Source organism: Bombina bombina, chromosome 1 (genome assembly GCF_027579735.1).
Source record: "Bombina bombina isolate aBomBom1 chromosome 1, aBomBom1.pri, whole genome shotgun sequence".
In the NCBI taxonomy this organism is placed as follows: Eukaryota; Metazoa; Chordata; class Amphibia; order Anura; family Bombinatoridae; genus Bombina; species Bombina bombina.
In genome coordinates this window covers 640,753,314-640,778,459 of record NC_069499.1, presented here as the reverse complement: position 1 = coordinate 640,778,459, position 25,146 = coordinate 640,753,314, and the positions used below count along the sequence as shown (strand labels likewise).

Below are 25,146 nucleotides of genomic sequence, written 5' to 3'. Positions count from 1 at the left end.
GACAAGCATTACCAGTTTGTGGCTCTGCCGTTTGGCCTAGCTACAGCTCCAAGAATTTTTACAAAGGTTCTCGGTGCCCTGCTGTCTGTAATCAGAGAACAGGGTATTGTGGTATTTCCTTATTTGGACGATATCTTGGTACTTGCTCAGTCTTTACATTTAGCAGAATCTCATACGAATCGACTTGTGTTGTTTCTTCAAGATCATGGTTGGAGGATCAATTTACCAAAAAGTTCTTTGATTCCTCAGACAAGGGTAACCTTTCTGGGTTTCCAGATGGATTCAGTGTCCATGACTCTGTCTTTAACAGACAAGAGACGTCTAAAGTTGATTACAGCTTGTCGAAACCTTCAGTCACAATCATTCCCTTCGGTAGCCTTATGCATGGAAATTCTAGGTCTTATGACTGCTGCATCGGACGCGATCCCCTTTGCTCGTTTTCACATGCGACCTCTTCAGCTCTGTATGCTGAAGCAATGGTGCAAGGATTACACGAAGATATCTCAATTAATATCTTTAAAACCGATTGTTCGACACTCTCTAACATGGTGGACAGATCACCATCGTTTAATTCAGGGGGCTTCTTTTGTGCTTCCGACCTGGACTGTAATTTCAACAGATGCAAGTCTCACAGGTTGGGGAGCTGTGTGGGGATCTCTGACGGCACAAGGAGTTTGGGAATCTCAGGAGGTGAGATTACCGATCAATATTTTGGAACTCCGTGCAATTTTCAGAGCTCTTCAGTTTTGGCCTCTTCTGAAGAGAGAATCGTTCATTTGTTTTCAGACAGACAATGTCACAACTGTGGCATACATCAATCATCAAGGAGGGACTCACAGTCCTCTGGCTATGAAAGAAGTATCTCGAATTTTGGTTTGGGCGGAATCCAGCTCCTGTCTAATCTCTGCGGTTCATATCCCAGGTGTAGACAATTGGGAAGCGGATTATCTCAGTCGCCAAACGTTGCATCCGGGCGAATGGTCTCTTCACCCAGAGGTATTTCTTCAGATTGTTCAAATGTGGGAACTTCCAGAAATAGATCTGATGGCGTCCCATCTAAACAAGAAACTTCCCAGGTATCTGTCCAGATCCCGGGATCCTCAGGCGGAGGCAGTGGATGCATTATCACTTCCTTGGAAGTATCATCCTGCCTATATCTTTCCGCCTCTAGTTCTTCTTCCAAGAGTAATCTCCAAGATTCTGAAGGAATGCTCGTTTGTTCTGCTGGTAGCTCCGGCATGGCCTCACAGGTTTTGGTATGCGGATCTTGTCCGGATGGCCTCTTGCCAACCGTGGACTCTTCCGTTAAGACCAGACCTTCTGTCACAAGGTCCTTTTTTCCATCAGGATCTGAAATCCTTAAATTTAAAGGTATGGAGATTGAACGCTTGATTCTTGGTCAAAGAGGTTTCTCTGACTCTGTGATTAATACTATGTTACAGGCTCGTAAATCTGTATCTCGAGAGATATATTATAGAGTCTGGAAGACTTATATTTCTTGGTGTCTTTCTCATCATTTTTCCTGGCATTCTTTTAGAATACCGAGAATTTTACAGTTCCTTCAGGATGGTTTAGATAAGGGTTTGTCCGCAAGTTCTTTGAAAGGACAAATCTCTGCTCTTTCTGTTCTTTTTCACAGAAAGATTGCTATTCTTCCTGATATTCATTGTTTTGTACAAGCTTTGGTTCGTATAAAACCTGTCATTAAGTCAATTTCTCCTCCTTGGAGTTTGAATTTGGTTCTGGGAGCTCTTCAAGCTCCTCCGTTTGAACCTATGCATTCATTGGACATTAAATTACTTTCTTGGAAAGTTTTGTTTCTTTTGGCCATCTCTTCTGCCAGAAGAGTTTCTGAATTATCTGCTCTTTCTTGTGAGTCTCCTTTTCTGATTTTTCATCAGGATAAGGCGGTGTTGCGAACTTCTTTTGAATTTTTACCTAAAGTTGTGAATTCCAACAACATTAGTAGAGAAATTGTGGTTCCTTCATTATGTCCTAATCCTAAGAATTCTAAGGAGAAATCGTTGCATTCTTTGGATGTTGTTAGAGCTTTGAAATATTATGTTGAAGCTACGAAATCTTTTCGTAAGACTTCTAGTCTATTTGTTATCTTTTCCGGTTCTAGAAAAGGCCAGAAAGCTTCTGCCATTTCTTTGGCATCTTGGTTGAAATCTTTAATTCATCTTGCCTATGTTGAGTCGGGTAAAACTCCGCCTCAGAGAATTACAGCTCATTCTACTAGGTCAGTTTCTACTTCCTGGGCGTTTAGGAATGAAGCTTCAGTTGACCAGATCTGCAAAGCAGCAACTTGGTCCTCTTTGCATACTTTTACTAAATTCTACCATTTTGATGTGTTTTCTTCTTCTGAAGCAGTATTTGGTAGAAAAGTACTTCAGGCAGCGGTTTCAGTTTGAATCTTCTGCTTATGTTTTTCGTTAAACTTTATTTTGGGTGTGGATTATTTTCAGCAGGAATTGGCTGTCTTTATTTTATCCCTCCCTCTCTAGTGACTCTTGTGTGGAAAGATCCACATCTTGGGTAGTCATTATCCCATACGTCACTAGCTCATGGACTCTTGCTAATTACATGAAAGAAAACATAATTTATGTAAGAACTTACCTGATAAATTCATTTCTTTCATATTAGCAAGAGTCCATGAGGCCCGCCCTTTTTTTGTGGTGGTTATGATTTTGTATTAAGCACAATTATTCCAATTCCTTATTTTTTATGCTTTCGCACTTTATCACCCCACTTCTTGGCTATTCGTTAAACTGAATTGTGGGTGTGGTGAGGGGTGTATTTATAGGCATTTTGAGGTTTGGGAAACTTTGCCCCTCCTGGTAGGAATGTATATCCCATACGTCACTAGCTCATGGACTCTTGCTAATATGAAAGAAATGAATTTATCAGGTAAGTTCTTACATAAATTATGTTTTTTAAGTTGGAAGCCTGTAATGCCAGGGTTTTGTCTAATACAAGCAGCTAATGGCTCCATACAGAGCGCAAACAACAGTGGCGAGAGAGGGCAACCCTGTCTCGTACCATTTTTAATGTTTCTAAGTTTGGAATGATGTCCAATGGCCCTAACAGTGGCTGTAGGTGCAGAGTATATACCCTGTAGAGCTGTTACAAAGGGGCCCCTGAATTCCATCTTATCTAGGACAGCAAACATGTATGCCCAATCTATCCTATCAAACGCCTTCTCCGCATCCAGTGATAGGACCAGAGAAGGCGTTTTCGATCTTGTCAGTTGGTTAATGATCGTGAGTATCCGTCTAATGTTATCAGGAGCTTCCCTTCCCATCACAAACCCAACCTGATCTGGATGGACGATATCTGGCAGTATGGTTTTAAGCCTATTGGCTAATATCTTGGTAAAGATTTTAAGATCTTGATTTATAAGAGAGATGGGTCTATAACTAGCACACCGTTTGAGATTTTTCCCTGGTTTGGGTATCACAGCTATCCTTGCTCTAAGGAGATCTGGAGGTATTGCATGCCCTTGCATAATGTGATTTGAAAGTTTAACCAAGTGGGGTACTAATGAGGATTGGAACAACTTATAGTATTCCCCCGGGAGTCCATCAGGACCCGGGGCCTTTCCTGGTTTTAAGTCCTTAACTGCTTGTTGGACTTCCGTTAGTGTAATGTTTTGGTTCAGACTATCCCTGTCTTTGTCTGTCAGAGAGGCTAGTGACGTTTCATTAAGGAAGTTAGTGAGGCTTTAGTTTGTGCTGATTGAGTCACTTTATTTCCGTCATATAGATCACTATAGTAGTCAGCAAAGCAGTCAACTATCTCCTGCGGGTGGGTTGTAGTGGTACCGTCTAGTGTCTGAATTTGTGCAATGGCCGCTACCCTTAATTTATCTAGAATTTTATTAGCTAAATATCTATCCGGTTTATTGGAGTATATATAATAATTTGTCTTAAGTCTGAATGCCGCCTTAACTGACTGATCATTAAGAATATTGGCTAATGTTGAGCGCTTTTCTTGTAGTTTTTGGTAAAGAGCTTTAGAATGTTTAAGTCTGTGTTGCCGTTCTAGAGTGTGTATTTCTTTTTGGAGTTCTAGTCTTTGACTGTTACATTTTTTAACCAGTGTAGCTTTTTCCCTTATAAGTAGTCCTCTTAAAAAGGTTTTGTGAGCTGCCCAGGTAGATATGGGATTTTCCGTCGTCCCTGTATTGATCCCCCAATATTCACACATTTGTCTCGTTATAGTTTTTAGTATCAATGGGTCCTTTAGACAGGGTCGAAGGTCCATGTTTTGGTTCTGTGTATTGTCTGTAAGGTACCTAGTCTCAGTTGTGTTATCGAGTGGTCTGACCACACACAGGGGTGGATAGTAGCGGATTCCAGGGAAGGCTGCAATATTTGGCTAACAAAAATGTAATCCAATTTTGTGTATGTCTTGTGTGCTGCAGAATAATATGTGGTGTCTGCCGTGTTTCCATATAGGGTCTGCCATGAATTGATTAAGGCATGTGTACTCAGGTGATCTAGTATCGCCTTGGCCTTGTTATATTGTTTGTGCTGTTTATTGGTCATTAATTGGTGACGTTTTCTGGATTGTAATGTCAGGTCTACATTAAAGTCTCCCACCAATATCGTCCTAGATTGAGTCCAACTTGTCAGTTGATGCGATAGCAGCTTAAAGAAAGTGTCTTGTTTATCGTTAGGGGCATATAAATTACAGAGTGTAATGTCCGTACCTTGTATCTGACCTCTAACTATCAAGAATCTACCCTCTTTATCTCTAATTGTTTCTGTGTGTACAAAGGGTATAGAGGAGTGGATGAGGATGGAGACACCCCTTTTTTTTGAGTCAGTTGTGGCATGATAGTGCAGTGGGAAGTCTTTCGTCCAATATTTAGGTATTTGTGAGCCTAAAAAATGTGTCTCCTGTAGGAAAATCACATTGGCTCTTAAGGATCTATATTGTGTAAGAGCTGTTCTCCTCTTAATATCTGAGTTCAGCCCTCTAACATTATGTGAGATAAGATTAATAGCCCACGTTTCCATAGATAAAACAGTGTGTATGATCAATAATGCTATTAGTATCCATTGTCTCAAGTTTACATTGTTCTAAATATTTCCCTTCTAGGGGCTGTTTGACTGGTACAGAATAAGTAAACAATGAAAGGGGGCCTCTACAGCCCGTGCCTTTCCCCCAAGTATGTGACACAACATAAAAATAAAAAAGTGAATAGTATTTCCATGACCACATAACTGTAAACATCATAAATATATAAACTAAATATATCCCTATTGGATATATAACAGTAAATAAGCTAATAATGTAATATAAAAGCTGTAATAACAAACATTTTACAGAACTTGTAACTTGTGTTGTATGAAAAAAAAACATCACAATTGGTGTGCATAAGAAAGATGAAAGTCATATGTATGTTTCAATTAGAAAGTGTGAGGGGACATGCCCCCGACCTGCAATGGCTTCGACTCTGAGTCTCACTTGTCCAATTTGATACACCGTATAAACCATGTAAAGTATTATAACATAACATAAGGGGTGGCTGGCATCTTTTGCTGTTGTCCAGCTCAATACTATTATAAGAGCTTAATATGTTTTTCAGTAGACAGTTCAAAAAGAGAAATATACTTATCTCTAGGTCAGTCTCGCGTCAATGGTATCTCTCAAGCAAGAATCATATCCAGCCAGAATGTCCCTGACTGGGCTTTTTCTTTCCTTTTCCTCCTTCAGTGGGTCATCTAGAGCGAGTGCTTAGAGGCTTGGGTTGGTCAAGTTTTCTGTTTTTTCTTAGGGACTCTCGTCCACCTTCCCCTAGATGATGTTCCCTGCTGTGTGGCGTTTTGAGTTGTATTTTGGTCCTGAGATGAGGTTGGCAGCTCCGGACATTCCAGTTTGAGATGTTTACATACCTCCGGGATTTCTGATAGATTATCAATTGAGGTTATTCTACCTTCATGTTGGATATGTAGAGCAAATGGGAACCCCCATCTGTAAAGAATTTGGTTTTTGCGTAGTAACTGCGTGAGAGGTCTCAGTGCACTTCTTTTTTGTAATGTTCTCAGGCAAAGGTCTTGGTAAAACTGGATGATTGACCCCTTAAATTTAAAGGTGGGGTTTTTTCTGGCTGCCGTCATTATTTCTTCTTTTTCTTGAAAATGAAACATTTTTACAATTATGTCTCTTGGAGGGTCTCCTTTTTTTGGTGGTGCTCTTAGGGCTCTGTGAGCTCTTTCTATTTGAAATTTGCCTTCTTCTCTATCTTCTGTTATGGTTTGGAATAGTTGTAGCAAAAAGGATTTTATTTCCGGTGCAGTCACCGCTTCGGGTATTCCTTTTAATCTTATGTTACATCTCCTTCCTCTGTTCTCCAAGTCTTATAATTTATTATTGTCAGATAGTTCTTGTTGTTGGGATGATATCTGTTGCTTTAAGATGGATATGTCTTCAGTGACAGAGTGCTCTCTGCCTTCCAATGTTTCGACTCTTGCTCCCAATCTTGCTCCCTGTATGTCTTGTTTAATATCTGCCAAACTATTAGTGACCGTATTTTGTAAAGTGTCCATTTTCTGTAGCATTTTGTCAAAGATAGTGTTAATGTCTTGCTTTGATACTAGATTTTGTAGGTCTGCTTTTGTAATAGAGATCATGTCTGTGTTGTCTGATTGGGGTTCTGAATCTGAGTCCATGTCATCTGCAGGGGGTGAAGTCTCTCTTTCTGGTGTTTTTCCTCCTTTAGTGGGTTTAAAAAAGGGGTGCTGTGTAGTGGACTTAGGAATAAGTTGTGGCTTGTTTTTCCTGACCGACATAGTTCTCGTGCAGAGGAACAGGTATCCTCTCCCAGTTCTGGCTGATAATTTGTGCTAGACCACACTGTATATTTTAATCTGAGAGTCAAGTAAGTCTCTTCCCCTCTGTTCACCAGTAACCCTTTGCAGCTTATTGCAGTTTTTGTAAATAAGTTTACCCCCTTAGAAGCTTTTAGTGAAGGTAAGAGTCAGACAGAACCCATTATGAATGTCTCTTGTATCCTGGTAGACATTTCAAGACTTTAATATAAATTATGTGTCGGATATATGGTAAATACCAATCCAAATGATCCCTAGGCAGCACAAAACTCTTGTTTTTTTGACCTTAACAGATAAGACAGTGCAGGTTATATCTTCTAGTGCATCTTTAGAAGTGAGGAATTTGATCAATCAGCATGTTTTAAGCGTACGGTAAATACCAATCCAAATGAAACATAGGCATAACAGCATCTCTGGCGCTGAATAGTGGAGCGTTTACTACGGCTGTGTTTTAGTTTTAATACTGCATTGTCTCTCTTTGTGGTATATCTGTGAGTAGCAAACCCATTCCTCCATCTTCATCCCTCCTCATATCAATACTGGCTTCCAAGAGCCGTGGGGCTATTTGTCTTACAGAGTGTTAGGTGCGCCTGTTAGATGTGTCCCACGTGGGCGCAAAAAATTAGGGCCTTGCAGTATAGCGTTCCCTTATCTCTCTTCAAATCATGGCTAGCCCCCACAAATAACATCAATCCAGCTTACCAGATACTACGGTATTTCTCACATGATGTTTCCCAAACTTCAGTACTCCTCTTGCTGCCTCTGCAGGTGTTGTATTATTAACTGCATGCAAACTTTTAAATCCCAAGATGGCGGATCCGTGTCTCTCAGTGCCGCGCACCAAGTCTGGTATCTCTCTCACTTTCTGTGTAGCTTTGCAATGCGAGTCCTGTAGAATAGCGCTCAGTGAGCTCAGATGTATTCCTGCAGCATATTGTTAGCAGTTAGGATGCTATATGACAAGTTTAACACACTTTCAATGTTCTCTATGCATGGAGCTCAGCAATTATGCTGCCATCACTGAGCTTGTCTAGGCTCCGCCCCCTCCGCTTTTTATTATTTAAAGGCACAGTACCGTTTTTTTCAAAAAGTGTATTTTTCTGTATTTGAGTGCTGTCTAAGTCTGTCTAACATGTCTGAGCCTACAGATAGACCCTGTTCTATGTGTTTAAAAGCCATGGCGGCACCCCCATTGCATTTGTGTTTAAAGTGTGCTAAGGTATCTAAACATTTTAATGACCATGCAGTGACACTTAAAAATGTAGCCCAAGATGATTCTTTGACGGAAGGTAATGAGGATATTCCTCCTTCCTCTCCCCATGTGTCGACACCAGTTACGCCCGCGCAAGCGTTACCTAGTACCTCTAACGCATTGGGCCCTATTACTTTACAGCAATTAGCAGCAGTCATGGATAATTCCCTTGCGGCATTTCTATCCAAACTGCCAGTTTTTCCAAAGAAGCGTGATAGCTCAGTTTTAAGAACAGAGGATGATCAATCAGAAGCTTTGGATGATTTATCTGTTGTACCCTCACAACACTCTGAAGTGGCAGTGAGGGATGGTCTGTCCGAGGGAGAAATTTCTGACACAGGAAAAGTTTCTCAGCGGGCAGAGTCAGATTCTTTAGCGTTTAAATTTAAGCTGGAACACCTCCGCGTCCTGCTGGTTTTAGCTACGCTGGATGATTGTGACCCCATGGTGGTCCCAGAAAAATTGTGTAAAATGGACAGGTTTTTAGAGGTCCCTGTATACATACACTGATGCGTTTCCGATCCCGAAGAGGGTGGCGGATATTGTGACTAGGGAGTGGGAGAGACCAGGTGTACCTTTTGTCCCCCCCCCCTATCTTTAAGAAAATGTTCCCCATAAATGACCCCAGACGGGACGCGTGGCAGACGGTCCCTAAGGTAGAGGGAGCAGTTTCAACACTTGCTAAGCGTACATACCAATAGAAGACAGTTGTGCTTTTAAAGAAGGTAGAGGGAAGCAGCACTCTTACTCCATAGTCCTTAAAATCCAAAAGGTTTATTTAAAAAAATGTTTAAAACACATAGAAAAGTAGACAAGCACAGCACAATACAAATGCAAGCTATACAGGTGGAGGGGGGGGAGCAAATCCTTACATGTTTCGTGCTATGCAGCACTTAATCATAGGATCCTATGATTAAGTGCTGCATAGCACGAAACATGTAAGGATTTGCTCCCCCCCCCCTCCACCTGTATAGCTTGCATTTGTATTGTGCTGTGCTTGTCTACTTTTCTATGTGTTTTAAACATTTTTTGAAATAAACCTTTTGGATTTTAAGGACTATGGAGTAAGAGTGCTGCTTCCCTCTACCTTCTACTATTTGGATTGGGCTTGATCCGCATTTCTAGCTGGCACCACGCCAACAGTGCTTCTCTTTTCTTTTGCCGATTTCTTGGGGCTGCAATTGGATAGCAGCGCACACACCCCCTTCAGGCTGTAGCGACGTCACTCTCCTACCCACTGTGCTTTTAAAGACCCTATGGATAAAAAATTGCAAGGTTTGCTGAAGAAAATGTTTGTTCAGCAAGGTTTCCTTCTTCAGTCAATTGCCTGCATTATTCCTGTAACTACTGCAGCGGCTTTTTGGTTTGAGGCGCTGGAGGAGTCGCTCCAGAGGGAGACTTCATATGACGAAGTCATGGATAGAATTCATGCTCTAAAGCTGGCTAATTCTTTTATCACTGATGCCGCTTTCCAATTAGCTAAGTTAGCGGCGAAAAATTCAGGTTTTGCCATTATGGCGCGAAGAGCGCTTTGGCTCAAATCATGGTCGGCTGACGTGTCGTCCAAAACAAAGTTACTAAACATTCCTTTCAAGGGAAAGACCCTTTTTGGTCCCAAGTTGAAAGAAATTATCGCGGATATCACTGGGGGGGAAGGGCCATGCCCTCCCGCAGGATAGACCGTTTAAGGCCAAAAACAAGGCTAATTTTCGCTCCTTTCGCAACTTCAGGAGCGGACCTGCTTCAACCTCTGCTGCCGCAAAGGAAGAGGGTAACGCTTCACAGCCCAAAGCAACCTGGTAACCCTTGCAGGGCTGGAATAAGTGTAAACAGGCCAAGAAGCCTGCACCTGCTACCAAGACAGCATGAAGGGGTAGCCCCCGATCCGGGACCGGATCTAGTAGGGGACAGACTTTCTCTCTTTGCTCAGGCTTGGGCAAGAGATGTTCCAGATCCCTGGGCATTAGAAATTGTTGCTCAGGGGTATCTTCTAGAATTCAAGGACTCTCCCCCAAGGGGAAGGTTCCACATTTCTCGTTTGTCTTCAGACCAGACAAAGAAACAGGTGTTCTTACGCTGTGCAGAAGATCTTCTAAAGATGGGAGTGATACACCCAGTTCCAATTGCAGAACAAGGACTGGGATTTTACTCAAACCTGTTTGTAGTTCCCAAAAAGGAAGGAACTTTCAGGCCAATCCTGGATCTAAAAATTCTAAACAAATTCCTCAGAGTTCCATCTTTCAAAATGGAAACTATTCGGACAATCTTCCCGATGATCCAGGAAGGTCAATATATGACTACCGTGGATCTAAAGGATGCGTACCTACATATTCCTATCCACAAAGATCATCATCAGTTCCTAAGGTTCGCCTTTCTGGACACGCATTACTAGTTCGTGGCCCTTCCTTTTCGGGTTGGCCACCGCTCCCAGAATTTTCACAAAGGTGCTAGGGTCCCTTCTAACGGTACTTAGCGCTGCGGAATCTGCTGGCGCTCTCCAAATAACCGATAATAATAATACTAAGACCGCAGGGCATTGCAGTAGCACCTTACCTAGACGACATCTTAATACAGGCGTCATCTTTTCACAGAGCCAAGGCTCATACGGACATTGTTCTGGCCTTTCTAAGGTCTCACGGGTGGAAGGTGAACGTCGTAAAAAGTTCTCTGTCCCCGCTCACAAGGGTTCCCTTCCTGGGAACACTAATAGACTCGGTAGAAATGAAAATATTTCTGACAGAGGTCAGGGAGTCAAAACTTTTAACTACTTGCCGAGTTCTTCATTCCATTCCTCGGCCTTCTGTGGCTCAGTGCATGGAGGTAATCGGTTTAATGGTTGCGGCAATGGACGTTGTCCCTTTTGCCCAAATTCATCTAAGACCACTGCAACTGTGCATGCTCAAACAGTGGAATGGGGATTATGCAGATTTGTCTCCTCAAATACAAATGGACCAGAAAACCAGAGACTCTCTTCTCTGGTGGTTGTCTCAGGATCACCTGTCTCAGGGAATGAGCTTCCGCAGACCGGAGTGGATCATTGTCACGACCGATGCCAGTCTGTTAGGCTGGGGTGGTGTCTGGGACTCCCTGAAAGCTCAGGGTCTATGGTCTCGGGAAGAATCTCTTCTCCCGATAAACATTTTGGAAATAAGAGCGATATTCAATACGCTCCAGGCATAGCCTCAACTAGCGGAGGCCAAATTCATCAGATTTCAGTCGGACAACATCACGACTGTAGCGTACATCAATCATCAGGGAGGAACAAAGAGTTCCCTAGCGATGAAGGAAGTAACCAAGATCATCAAATGGGCGGAGGATCACTCCTGCCATCTATCTGCAATTCACATCCCAGGAGTAGACAACTGGGAGGCGGATTTTCGGAGTCGTCAGACTTTCCATCCTGGGGAGTGGGAACTCCACCCGGAGGTTTTTGCTCAGCTGACCCAGCTATGGAGCATTCCAGAATTGGATCTGATGGCGTCCCGTCAGAACACCAAACTTCCCCTTTACGGATCCAGGTCCAGGGATCCCAAGGCGGCATTGATAGATGCTTTAGTAGTACCTTGGTCATTCAGTCTAGCTTATGTCTTTCCACCGTTTCCTCTTCTCCCTCGGCTAGTAGCCAGAATCAAACGGGAGAAGGCTTCGGTAATTCTGATAGCGCCTGCGTGGCCACGCAGGACTTGGTATGCAGGCCTAGTGGACATGTCATCGGTTCCACCATGGAAACTGCCATCGAGGCAGGATCTTCTAATACAAGGTCCATTCAAGCATCCAAATCTAGTTTCTCTGCAACTGACTGCTTGGAGATTGAACGCTTAATTCTAGCTAAGCGTGGGTTCTCTGAATCAGTTATAGACACTCTGATACAGGCCAGAAAGCCTGTCACCAGGAAAATTTACCATAAGATATGGCGGAAATATCTTTGTTGGTGTGAATCCAAGGGTTACTCGTGGAGTAAGATTAGGATTCCAAGGATATTGTCTTTTCTCCAAGAAGGATTGGAGAAAGGTTTGTCAGCTAGTTCCTTAAAGGGACAGATATCTGCTCTGTCTATCCTGTTACACAAGCGTCTGGCAGCTGTACCAGACATTCAGGCGTTTGCACAGGCCCTAGTTAGAATCAAGCCTGTCTACAAACCTGTGGCTCCTCCATGGAGTCTAAATTTAGTTCTTTCAGTTCTTCAAGGGGTTCCGTTTGAACCTTTAAATTCCATAGATATTAAGTTATTATCTTGGAAAGTTTTGTTTTTGGTAGCTATTTCTTCTGCTCGAAGAGTTTCTGAATTGTCTGCTTTGCAGTGTAATTCACCCTATCTGGTGTTCCATGCAGATAAGGTTGTTTTGCGTACCAAACCTGGTTTCCTTCCAAAAGTGGTTTCTAATAAGAATATTAACCAGGAAATCATTGTTCCTTCTCTGTGCCCTAATCCAGTTTCCAAGAAGGAACGACTGTTACACAATCTTGATGTGGTTCGTGCTTTAAAATTCTATTTAAATGCAACTAAAGATTTCAGACAAACATCCTTGTTTGTTGTCTATTCTGGTAAGAGGAGAGGTCAGAAAGCGACTGCTACCTCTCTTTCCTTCTGGCTGAAAAGCATCATCCGATTGGCTTATGAGACTGCTGGACAGCAGCCTCCTGAACGAATTACAGCTCGTTCCACCAGAGCTGTGGCTTCCACATGGGCTTTCAAGAATGAGGCTTCTGTTGAACAGATTTGTAAGGCAGCGACTTGGTCTTCACTGTATACATTTGCCAAATTTTACAAATTCAATACTTTTGCTTCTTCGGAGGCTATTTTTGGGAGAGAGGTTTTGCAAGCAGTGGTGCCTTCCGTTTAGGTTACCTGACTTGTTCCCTCCCTTAATCCGTGTCCTAAAGCTTTGGTATTGGTATCCCACAAGTAAGGATGAATCCGTGGACTGGATACACCATGTAAGAGAAAACAGAATTTATGCTTACCTGATAAATTACTTTCTCTTACGGTGTATCCAGTCCACGGCCCGCCCTGGCAATTAAGTCAGGTTCAAATTTATTTTTGTAAAACTACAGTCACCACTGCACCCTATGGTTTCTCCTTTTTCTCCTAACCGTCGGTCGAATGACTGGGGGGCGGAGCCTGAGGGGAGCTATATGGACAGCTCTGCTGTGTGCTCTCTTTGCCACTTCCTGTAGGGATTGAGAATATCCCACAAGTAAGGATGAATCCGTGGACTGGATACACCGTAAGAGAAAGTAATTTATCAGGTAAGCATAAATTCAGTTTTTTTCTTAGACTTTCCTGTCTGACGTCTCTGACAGTGTATATCTGTGCTGTCTACTTAATATCAATATTCATTATTGTGCAGTAGTTGTGGTATTTACTGTCTGTTAAAAACTCAATTTTTAATGGAGCATACTGGAACTGTCCCTGTTAATTTATATGCTAATCCATTTTAGGGTAAATCATATGATCAATTATTTAAGTGTAATCTTGTTTCTATTAACACCAGCTCAGCTATGTTCTTTAGGTATAGATTGCATACTGATTTCCAACCTGTCACATGTTGCTCTTACCTCTAAAGGTCCCTGTCCTCCCTTGGTTTGTTCTGTACAAGAGTGTGACAGATTTTTAAATTAAAAGTTTTTGTGCGCTCTGTTTCTGAAATATTGGCGGCTATGCCTCATTCAAGTAAGCGCAAATGAGTCTGTCTAACAATCTACTGTTGATTTATCTAACCGTTCTGAATCTCTTAAGATCAGAACCTCTTAGACTGCTGTCAAAAGGTGAAAATCTTTATGATGATTCCTACTCCTCCACAAGCTCAGCTAAGTAGCTTTTGTAGGAGCTATTAGGCATTCTAGTCTTATGTTGTCTGTCTTTCCTCTATTTGATCCATACAGGGGAGTTCTTCAGATTTATTCTAACTTACCATGTACTTTTGAATCTCTCAAGTACAGAATTTCTAAACTGCTAATTGCAGACTCATATTCTATATCCTCAGATCCGTTCTCTGAGGATATAGAATATTGAACATCTTAGAACTCTCTTAAGGGAGATGTTAAGTACCTTAGAGATACAACATCCTAAGCCTACGGAAGCAAAATCTTCGGGGAGATTACATACATACAAAGTGTCGTCTGTTTGTTTTTTTTTGTTTTTATTTAAATCTCACTTAACCCCTTCCCACCGTTAGGACGTTCCATGCTGTCCTGGGCTTTAGAGTTGTTAGGACGGCATGGAACATCCTAGCAGTTTGGCTGTCCTGAAGCCATAGAGGCTTGGTAAATGGGATTGCGGGCTGGATGGTGTGCCTAGCGTCATAGGCACTCCCCCCCGACTCGATCCCATCATTGAAACCACAATAGCATTACTGATTGTGTGATTTCAATTTGTTTAAATCTGAACTTTGTTCCAATGTAGACAAACTTACTCTGTCAGGAAAGGGTTAAGTTGGTTGTCTAACATGTTTTATTTCTAAAATATGTCCAGCCCTCCATTGTTATTTTAAAAACTATGTCTGTGTAATCATCATTTTTATTTTAATCCTAGGGCCTGCAGGTCTCCACCAAGCAGAAGATCTCTCCCTGGGACCTGTTTGAGGGCTTGAAGCAGTCTGCACCACTGTCCTGGGGCTGGTTTGGAACAGTGCGTGTGGATAGACGTATTTCTCGCTTAGAGGAGCAGCAGCGTTTGCTTCTTTACCACACCCATTTAAAGCCTAAGCCACGCACTTACTACCTGGAACCTCTTCCTCTGCCACCTGAAGATGAAGAGCCTCCTACCCCCACAAGTATTGAACCTGACAAAAAGCTCAGTGAACCCCTCAAAGTTGACAAAAGTGCAGTGGGAAGTACAGGTAGCAGTGAGGAAAAGAAAAGAACTAAGAGCAAAAGTAAAAAAAGCCGCCAGACAGCAAGCAAGAACGAGGTGCGTCATTGACAGCTTGTTGCATTGTCTATTTTATTTTGTTGTCTGCTACTTTTTGTGCACGAACATAGACTTCCTTATAAATTGTGAGAAAAAATAATTGCATTTGTGCATATCTGTAATGGAGCTTTTGCTGTAGCCCATATTCAGCAATCAAATTCCTCAAATTCTTGTCTTTCTCTTCTTTAGGATTTTGGTCTTGGTACAGGTCGCCCTGTACCCTATGTCCCCACAGAACTCTTGCACCCTCAGGGAGGTGGACCTATGTCCCGCCTCACTTATGTGGGACCAGGTGTAGGAATGCACACCCAAAACCAGCCACTACCCCCTGGTGAGTAAATCCTTTGCGCCAATAGTCTGCTTTAAAAAGTGTATTATTATTTGTTCTTCTTAATGCTTTTTTGCATTTTTAGTTTAACAGGAATGACTTATATTATTCATTTGGATACAGGGGGTCCACGTTTGGACAGCACATATAGATCACCTCGGATGCCAGTGGTAAAAGTTGTACCAACCCGGCCACAATATGTTGGAGTTCCATCTGGGGTCGGAACAATGATGGAACCATATAAACCTGTTATTTACAAACCACAGCCTCCAATTCCTCAAGGACAACTACTGAGGCAGCATTTGCAGGCCAAACTGGTAAATGAGTGAATGTGTTTGTAATTCCTATAAAGTTGTAGGGAGTTTAGCAAGTGGAAAAGTTTAATTATGGATGTATTTCTCCTTCAGCAGGGGCAAGGAATGATGGCTCAGCCTGTCCGTCAGATGACACCAACCCTTCAGTATGGCTCCATGCAGAGTAATCCGGTATCTAACACTTTATTTCCTTTGAGAATGCACACTATACAGTATCCTTTTCTTTCCAATGGCAGGGAGAGTCCACAAATTAATTCATTACTTTTGGGAATTCAACACTTGGCCACCATGAGGAGACAAAGACACCCCGGCAAAGCATTAAGTATCCCTCCCATTTCCCATACTTCCCCAGTCATTCTTTGCCTCGTGAACTTGGAGGTGGGTAAAGAGAGTGCTCTAAAGAAAATTGGATTTAGTCCTTTAATTGGTAGTTTGCCTGCAAGATAGGACTGGGGTGTATTGTAGCCATGTAATTCTCTTATTAAGAGTATTGGTGTAAGTTAGCTCTGAATGTTGCAAGGAACCTTCCTTAGCCTCCTTCCAGCTTGATTATGCTAACACCCCAACCTGGCAACCAGTGTAGTCTTGCACTGCTTTCCTTTCAGGTCCCTGTCAGAAGAGGAGAGACTGTCAGACCTGGAAGTGCTTTGCATATCTGCAGCAGAGACCCTGGGGGGTAAGTGCCTTTTACTTTACTATCACTGGGACACAGCAGAAGATGGGCACTGAGAAGGTTGACCGGATGGCACCTAGTTTCCTCCTATAGGGTCTGGGGACAGACTGATAGGTTCCTAAAGGGGTCTAAGTGTCTTTGAGGGCAGCTTGTGTTTGAACACAAAGTTCTTACTTGGGGGACACATTTTATTGGGAATAGTTCTCTAATGGGAGCCGTCTCTTATGTATTGGGCATATTTTTTGAGGGCTAACTTTTTTTCACTTTAATTTCTCAATCGCCGCATGATTGTGGCTATAGAGCAGCGTTTTCGTGTGCTTCTCTAACTGGCAGGGGGCATGTTTTTAATGGTGCTGCGCCACTTGGGTTGCCGTGTCCGTTTTTCAGTCTGAACAACTTCTCTGTATATCTGCATCGATCAAAACACCCGTTAGTGGCCTTGCAGGCTTTATCTGAGTAGCGCTTCTGCGAGGAGGTGGTTGTGGTTTTTAAAATGTATCTAGATTTTTAAATTTATACTAAATATAATTCTAATTTAGTACTAAATATAATTCTATGGTAAAAAAAAAAAACTAAACCAATACAAGTAAGTTGTTAAATCCTAATTTTTGTAAAGAGTTTTAATAGGAACCAATACATATGTTGCAATAAGTTGAATATATTTACAGACATATATTCACATACACCTCAAAACAGTCCAAATAATGAATACAGGGCAACTCTACCACAACCCCAATTTGTGCAACACTGCTCAAATAATCACAGAATGTTATCCCAGGAATACTTCGCCAAATTCTCTGTGTGCTTTCTTGCGTTGTCCAAAATCAGACATCTTTCAGCAGGAGCAGGATAAGAAAAAAGAGAGAGATTTTTGGTGTTCCAGTTTTTATGCCCAAATTCAATAGGGAGGGGTTTATCAAATGCCATTCAAAGACTATCATTCAAAGACTATTGGGAGTGTCCTCCTTAGACAGAGACTAGGCCGCAGCCTAGTCTATAGTTTTAATAACAGCTAGGTGAATATTCCAGTGATAAAATATCACCACAGTGGTGAGTGCCCCAGTCATAGCAGGGGCTATTTAGAGGTGCCAGACAAGTTTGTGAAGGTTGTTTAAAATTTTATTTTACACAAAATAGTTTTACTTGTTGGGTATTCTGATATACAAGATGGAGTTGTATTTGGATATACTCGGGGATGAATCTACTGCTTTATTTCAAAATGGCGTGTTTATATTGTGACGAACAAAAGGTTTGCCCTCCTGACAGTTTACTTTCATGTAATTGGCAAGAGTCCATGAGCTAGTGATTTATGGGATATACAATCCTACCTGGAGGGGCAAAGTTTCCCAAATCTCAAGTGCCTATAAATATACCCCTTACCACACCCACAATTTATTTTTACAAACTTTGCCTCCTATGGAGGTGGTGAATTAAGTTTGTTCTTGATAAGCACTTCTAAGCATTCTGAAGCCCAATTCCTCTCAGAGTACAGTGTTTGTCAGAGGGATGTGAAGAGAGTATCACCTATTGATTTTTTATAGTTTCCCTCGTGGGAAATCTTTTCAAGGGTTCTCTGTTATCGATTTTAGGGATTCATCTCCTACCTCCCTTTTCAGATCGACGATATACTCTTATATACCATTACTTCTGCTGATACTTTTTCAGTACTGGTTTGGCTATATGTGGATGGGTGTCTTTCAGTAAGTATGTATCATTATTTAAGACACACTCAGCTATGGTTTGGCGCTTTATGTATTAATATAAAGTTTTAAATATATGTATTTTACTTATATTTGCCATGAGTCAGGTCTATGTGTATTTCCCTTTGCAGTCCGGTAGTTTCGTTATGGGAATCATGTTTTAGGAAGTTTGTCTTACATGGGGTATAGTCTTTTTCCAATTTGACTTGTTTTTTTCTTTAAAAACTTGCGGGCAAATTAGGCTCTTGACGGGGCGCAAAATGCTGTTATTTATTGCGTCATTCTTGGTGCAATCATTTCTCCTACATTGGTGTGTCCGGTCCACGGCTTCATCCTTACTTGTGGGATATTCTCATTCCCTACAGGAAGTGGCAAAGAGAGCACACAGCAAAGCTGTCCATATAGCCCCCCTCTAGCCCCGCCCCCCAGTCATTCTCTTTGCAAGTAGCATCTCCACGGGGGTGGTAAAGAGTATGTGGTGTTAGTTGTAGTTTTTTATTTCTTCTATCAAGAGTTTATTTTAAAATAGTGCCGGTTTGTACTATTTACTCTACAACAGAAAGTGATGAAGATTTCTGTTAAAAGAGGAGTATGATTTTAGCACCAGTAACTAAAATCCATTGATGTTCCCACGCAGGACTGTTGAAACCAGAGAGCTTCAGTTGGGGGGAACAGTTTGCAGGCTTATCTGCTTCAGGTATGATCAGTCACTTTTCTAACAAGACCAAGTAATGCTAGAAGACTGTCAGTTTTCCCTTCTGGGATAGGTAAGCCATTTTCTTAGACTCAGTAACAGAATTAAGGCTTATAACTTGGGCTCTATGCTGGTTGACACTATTGTGGGCTAAGTCGTTTGATTTTTAACATGTTTATGCGACATTTGGAGTGTTTTCAAACTTTGAAACACTTTTGGGGAATTTTATTTGCGCCTGGCAGCCGTTTAGACACCTAATCTTGTCAGAAAAGGCCCCTTCACTCTGGAATGCAGAGGGAGGAGGCCTCATTTTCGCGCCTCAGTTACAGTTACTTTTCACTAGGTAGTTCATGCAGCTTCACGTGGAAGGTCCAGAGATTGGAAAAGGACTTCAGAGAGGCTTATTACTGTTTTGAATAACCCCTAAGGAAGGTAAACGCCGCAGCAAAGACTGTGGCAGGGGACTGTAGTTTGTTTAACCGGTTAATTGTTATTTTAGCTCCGGTTTGGGCATTTAAGGGTTATTTTGCCTGAAAATTGGTGTGCAATACTTTCAAAGCATTAAGACACTGTGGTGAAAATTTCATAAAGATCGGATATTTCTTTGATGTTTTTCTGACGTTTCAGTAATAAAGTGTGCCCTTTTATTATTTAAAGAGACAGTAACGGTTCTGTATAAAATAACTTTTATTGCATTAAAGATCTGCCTAAGTCTGTTTAACATGTCTGTGCCTTCAGATAGCCTATGTTCTGTGTGTATGGAGGCCAAGGTGGTTCCCCCATTAAATGTATGTGCAAATTGTGCCATAGCGTCCAAACAGATTAAGGACAGTACTGTCACATTTAATAATGTTGCCCAAGATGATTCTTTAAATGAAGGTAGTGGGGATAGTTCATCATCCTCTCCTTCTGTGTCAACACCAGCTTTGCCCGCGCAAGCGATACCTAGTACATCTAGCGCGCCAATGGCTGTTACTATGCAGCAATTAGCAGCAGTAATGGATAATTCTCTAGCAGCCTTTTTATCCAAACTGCAAGCTTTTCCAAGAAAGCTTGATTGCTAAGTTTTAAATACAGAGGATGAGCAAGCAGGCGCAGAAGATATTTTATCTGTTATGCCCTCACATCAATCTGAGTTGGCAGTGAGGGAGGGCCTGTCCGAGGGAGAAATTTCTGACTCAGGAAAAATTTCTCAGCAGGCAGAGCCTGATCTCGTTGCATTTAAATTTAAGCTAGAACATCTCCGCGCTCTGCTTAAGGAGGTGCTAGCTACACTTGATGATTGTGATCCTTTGGTGATTCCAGAGAAATTATGCAAAATGGACAAATTTTTAGAGGTCCCATTGCACGCTGATGCGTTTCCGATACCCAAGAGGGTGGCGGATATAGTGACTAAGGAGTGGGAGAAGCCAGGGGTGCCTTTTGTTCCCCCTCCTATATTTCAGAAAATGTTCCCCATTGTCGACCCCAGAAGGGACGCATGGCAGACGGTCCCTAAGGTAGAGGGGGCAGTTTCAACGTTAGCCAAGCGCACAACTATTCCAATAGAGGACAGTTGCGCTTTCAAAGATCCTATGGATAAAAAATTAGAAGGATTGCTTAAGAAAATTTTTGTTCAGCAAGGTTTCCTTCTTCAACCAATTTTGTGCATTATTCCTGTCACCACGGCGGCGTCTTTTTGGTTCGATGAACTAGAAAATTCGCTCCAGAAGGAGACTCCATATGATGAGGTCATGGACAGAATTCACGCACTAAAGTTGGCTAATTCCTTTATTTTGGATGCCGCTTTTCAATTGGCTAAATTAGCGGCTAAAAATTCAGGTTTTGCAATAGTGGCGCGCAGGGCGCTTTGGCTAAAATCTTGGTCGGAGGATGTGTCGTCCAAAACAAAATTGCTTAATATTCCTTTCAAAGGTAAGACCCTATTCGGGCCAGAATTGAAGGAGATTATTTCAGACATCACTGGGGGAAAGGGCCATGCCCTTACACAGGATAGGCCTTTCAAAGCAAAAAATAAGTCTAATTTTCTTTCCTTTCGCAATTTCAGGAACTGGACCGGCTTCTAACTCTGCAGCCTCTAGACAAGAGGGTAACACTTCCCAGCCCAAACCAGCATGGAAACCATTGCAAGGCTGGAACAAGGGAAAACAGGCCAAGAAGCCTGCTGTTGCTACCAAATAAGCATGAAAGGATGGCCCCCGATCCGGGACCGGATCTGGTAGGGGGCAGACTCTCTCTCTTTGCTCAGGCTTGGGCAAGAGATGTCCTAGACCCCTGGGCTTTAGAGATTGTCTCTCAGGGGTATCTCCTAGAATTCAAGGACCTTCCTCCAAAGGGAAGGTTTCACATATCTCGCTTGTCTTTAGACCAGACAAAGAGACGGGCATTCTTACATTGCGTAGAAGACCTTTTCAAGATGGGAGTGATACACCCAGTCCCAAAAACAGAACAAGGACTGGGTTTTTGCTCCAACCTGTTTGTAGTTCCGAAAAAGGAGGGAACGTTCAGGCCAATTCTGGACTTAAAGATCCTAAACAAATTCCTCAAAGTTCCATCATTCAAAATGGAAACAATTCGAACAATTTTACCAATGATCCAAGAGGGTCAATACATGACTACCGTGGACCTAAAGGATGCATACCTGCATATTCCTATCCACAAAAGTCACCATCAGTTCCTAAGGTTCGCCTTTCTGGACAAGCATTACCAGTTCGTGGCCCTTCCTTTCGGGTTGGCCACTGCTCCCAGAATTTTCACAAAGGTGCTAGGGTCCCTTCTAGCGGTACTAAGACCGCGGGGCGTTGCAGTAGCACCTTACCTAGACGACATCTTAATACAGGCGTCGTCTTTTCCCAGAGCCAAGGCTCATACGGATATTGTTCTAGCCTTCCTAAGGTCTCACGGGTGGAAGGTGAACGTAGGAAAAAGTTCTCTGTCCCTGGTCACAAGGGTTCCCTTCCTGGGAACAATAATAGACTCGGTAGAAATGAAAATCTTTCTGACGGAGGTCAGGAAGTCAAAACTTTCAAATGCTTGTCAAGTTCTTCGTTCCATTCCTCAGCCGTCTGTGGCAAAGTGCATGGAGGTAATCGGTCTAATGGTTGCGCCAATGGACATTGTCCCGATTGCCAGAATTCATCTAAGACCACTGCAATTGTGCATGCTCAGACAGTGGAACGGGGATTATGCAGACTTGTCTCCCCAGATACAAATGGACCAGGAAACCAGAGACTCGCTCCTCTGGTGGTTGTCTCAGGATCACCTGTCTCAGGGAATGAGTTTCCGCAGACCAGAGTGGATCATTGTCACGACCGACGCCAGTCTCTTAGGCTGGGGCGCGGTCTGGGACTCCCTGAAAGCTCAGGGTCTATGGTCTCGGGAAGAATCTCTTCTCCCGATAAACATTTTGGAACTAAGAGCGATATTCAATGCGCTCCTGGCTTGGCCTCAGCTAGTGAAGGCCAAATTCATAAGATTTCAGTCGGACAACATGACGACTGTAGCGTACATCAATCATCAGGGAGGAACAAAGAGTTCCCTGGCGATGAGAGAAGTATCCAAGATCATCAAATGGGCGGAGGATCACTCCTGCCATCTATCTGCAATTCACATCCCAGGAGTAGACAACTGGGAGGCGGATTATTTGAGTCGTCAGACTTTCCATCCGGGGGAGTGGGAACTTCACCCGGAGGTCTTTGCCCAGTTAACTCAACTATGGGGCATTCCAGATATGGATCTGATGGCGTCTCGTCAGAACTCCAAGGTTCCACGCTACAGGTCCAGGTCCAGGGATCCCAAGGCGACAGTAGATGCATTAGTGGCGCCTTGGTCGTTCAATCTAGCTTATGTTTTTCCACCGTTTCCTCTCCTTCCCAGGCTAGTAGCCAGGATCAAACAGGAGAAGGCTTCGGTGATTCTAATAGCTCTTGCATGGCCACGCAGGACTTGGTATGCAGACCTGGGGGATATGTCATCGGCTCCACCATGGAAGCTACCTTTGAGACAGGACCTTCTAGTACAAGGTCCATTCGAACATCCAAACCTAGTTTCTCTGCAACTGACTGCTTGGAAATTGAACGCTTGATTCTATCTAAGCGTGGGTTTTCGGAATCTGTTATAAATACTCTGGTTCAGGCCAGAAAGCCTGTGACCAGGAAAATTTACCATAGGATATGGCAAAAATATCTCTGTTGGTGCGAATCCAAGGGTTACTCATGGAGTAAAATTAGGATTCCAAGAATACTTTCCTTTCTCCAAGAGGGTTTGGAGAAAGGTCTGTCAGCTAGTTCTCTAAAAGGACAGATATCTGCTCTGTCTGTCTTGTTGCACAAACGACTGGCAGCCGTGCCAGATGTTCAAGCGTTTGTACAGGCGTTAGTCAGAATCAAGCCTGTCTACAGACCTGTGACTCCTCCATGGAGTCTAAACTTAGTTCTTTCAGTTCTTCAAGGGGTTCCGTTTGAACCTTTACATTCCATAGATATTAAGTTCCTATCCTGGAAAGTTCTGTTTTTGGTTGCTATTTCTTCTGCTAGAAGAGTTTCTGAATTGTCTGCTTTGCAGTGTACTTCACCCTATCTGGTGTTCCATACAGATAAGGTAGTTTTACGTACCAAGCCTGGTTTTCTTCCAAAGGTGGTTTCCAACAGGAATATTAACCAGGAAATAGTTGTTCCTTCTCTGTGTCCGAATCCATTTTCGAAGAAGGAACATTTGTTACATAACCTAGATGTGGTTCGTGCTTTAAAATTCTATTTAGAAGCAACAAAGGATTTCAGACAGACATCATCCTTGTTTGTCGTCTATTCTGGTAAGAGGAGAGGTCAGAAAGCTACTGCTACCTCTCTTTCCTTTTGGCTAAAAAGCATCATCCGATTGGCTTATGAGACTGCCAGACGGCAGCCTCCTGAATGAATTACAGCTCACTCTACTAGAGCTGTGGCTTCCACATGGGCCTTCAAGAATGAGGCTTCTGTTGAACAGATCTGTAAGGCAGCGACGTGGTCTTCTCTGCATACATTTGCCAAATTTTACAAATTCTTATGCTTCTTCGGAGGCTATTTTTGGGAGAAAGGTTTTACAAGCAGTGGTGCCTTCCGTTTAGGTTACCTGACTTGTTCCTGCCCTTCATCCGTGTCCTAAAGCTTTGGTATTGGTTCCCACAAGTAAGGATGAAGCCGTGGACCGGACACACCAATGTAGGAGAAAACAGAATTTATGTTTACCTGATAAATTTCTTTCTCCTACGGTGTGTCCGGTCCACGGCCCGCCCTGGCTTTTAGTCAGGTTTAAAATTTTTGTTTTTGTACACTACAGTCACCACTGCACCCTATGGTTCTCCTTTTCTCCTAACCGTCGGTCGAATGACTGGGGGACGGAGCTAGAGGGGGGGCTATATGGACAGCTTTGCTGCTCTCTTTGCCACTTCCTGTAGGGAATGAGAATATCCCACAAGTAAGGATGAAGCCGTGGACCGGACACACTGTAGGAGAAAGAAATTTATCAGGTAAACATAAATTCTGTTTTTTTGTCACAAATGTGCGTCTGTAATGACTCAAGTTCCTAATTTCCTGCGTCTTAGTTGACGCTAGGCTGTTTAGCGCAAAATTGTGTTTGTTATGACGACATGAGTTGCATTATTTCCTGATGTTTGTCGGCGACAAAAAAATTCTCAACTTCCTTTTGCGTCGTGCGTCATTCTTACCGCCAAAAAATTTAGTTTTATTTTACCTCACTTCCTATATGCTCCTTGCCTTCTTTATGCTATTTGGGGTTTTTTTTGCCAATTTTAGCATTTGCATTTTTTCCCATTCCTGAAACTGCTATATGTGGAAATAAGATATTTCTGTTTAAATGTTATTTCTTTTACAAGATACGATGAGTCCACGGATTTCATCCTTACTTATGGGATATCGCCTCCTGGTCAGCAGGAGGAGGCAAAGAGCACCACAGCAGAGCTGTATATATAGCTCCTCCCTTCCCTCCCACTCCAGTCATTCTCTTTGCCTGTGTTAGTGATAGGAAGAGGCAAAGTGATGTGTTAGTTATAGATTCTTCAATCAAGAGTTTGTTTTTAAAATTGTACCAGTGAGTGCTATTTTATTCAGGGTGTAGCCGTATTCCTTGTCAGCCTCTAGAGTAGAGCTACAGGTGGCTTTTAAGCAATGGGAACTGGGGAGATTTTCATTCTCTATGCGCCTCCCATACTATTTGCTGCCCTGCTGTTGATGGTCTTAGCAGACATTATCTAAGACCCTGTTTGTTCCCACAGATCTGCAGGAAGAGATGAAAAGGACCTCTTCATCGTGTGGGACAGATCATGCTGTTACTCGTCATTGAGGTATGTGCAGTCTTTTGATTCTGGGGGACTGAGTAGCTCAGAGCAGACTGGCCTTTATTTACCATAGCAAGTAAGGGGTAATCAACGTGTACA

At 42.6% G+C, this 25,146-nt stretch overlaps 1 protein-coding gene across 1 annotated transcript in view; it reads left to right on the top strand.

The window, feature by feature from the left end:
• The window catches only part of MED12 (mediator complex subunit 12), a 588,898-nt gene that overhangs the window by 422,631 nt on the left and 141,121 nt on the right, over positions 1 to 25,146 (top strand). The window contains exons 36-39 of the mRNA XM_053699086.1: positions 14,627 to 15,004; positions 15,194 to 15,335; positions 15,456 to 15,649; positions 15,740 to 15,817. Coding sequence (XP_053555061.1) covers positions 14,627 to 15,004; positions 15,194 to 15,335; positions 15,456 to 15,649; positions 15,740 to 15,817 — 792 coding nt within the window. The remainder of the gene's footprint in view (positions 1 to 14,626; positions 15,005 to 15,193; positions 15,336 to 15,455; positions 15,650 to 15,739; positions 15,818 to 25,146) is intronic.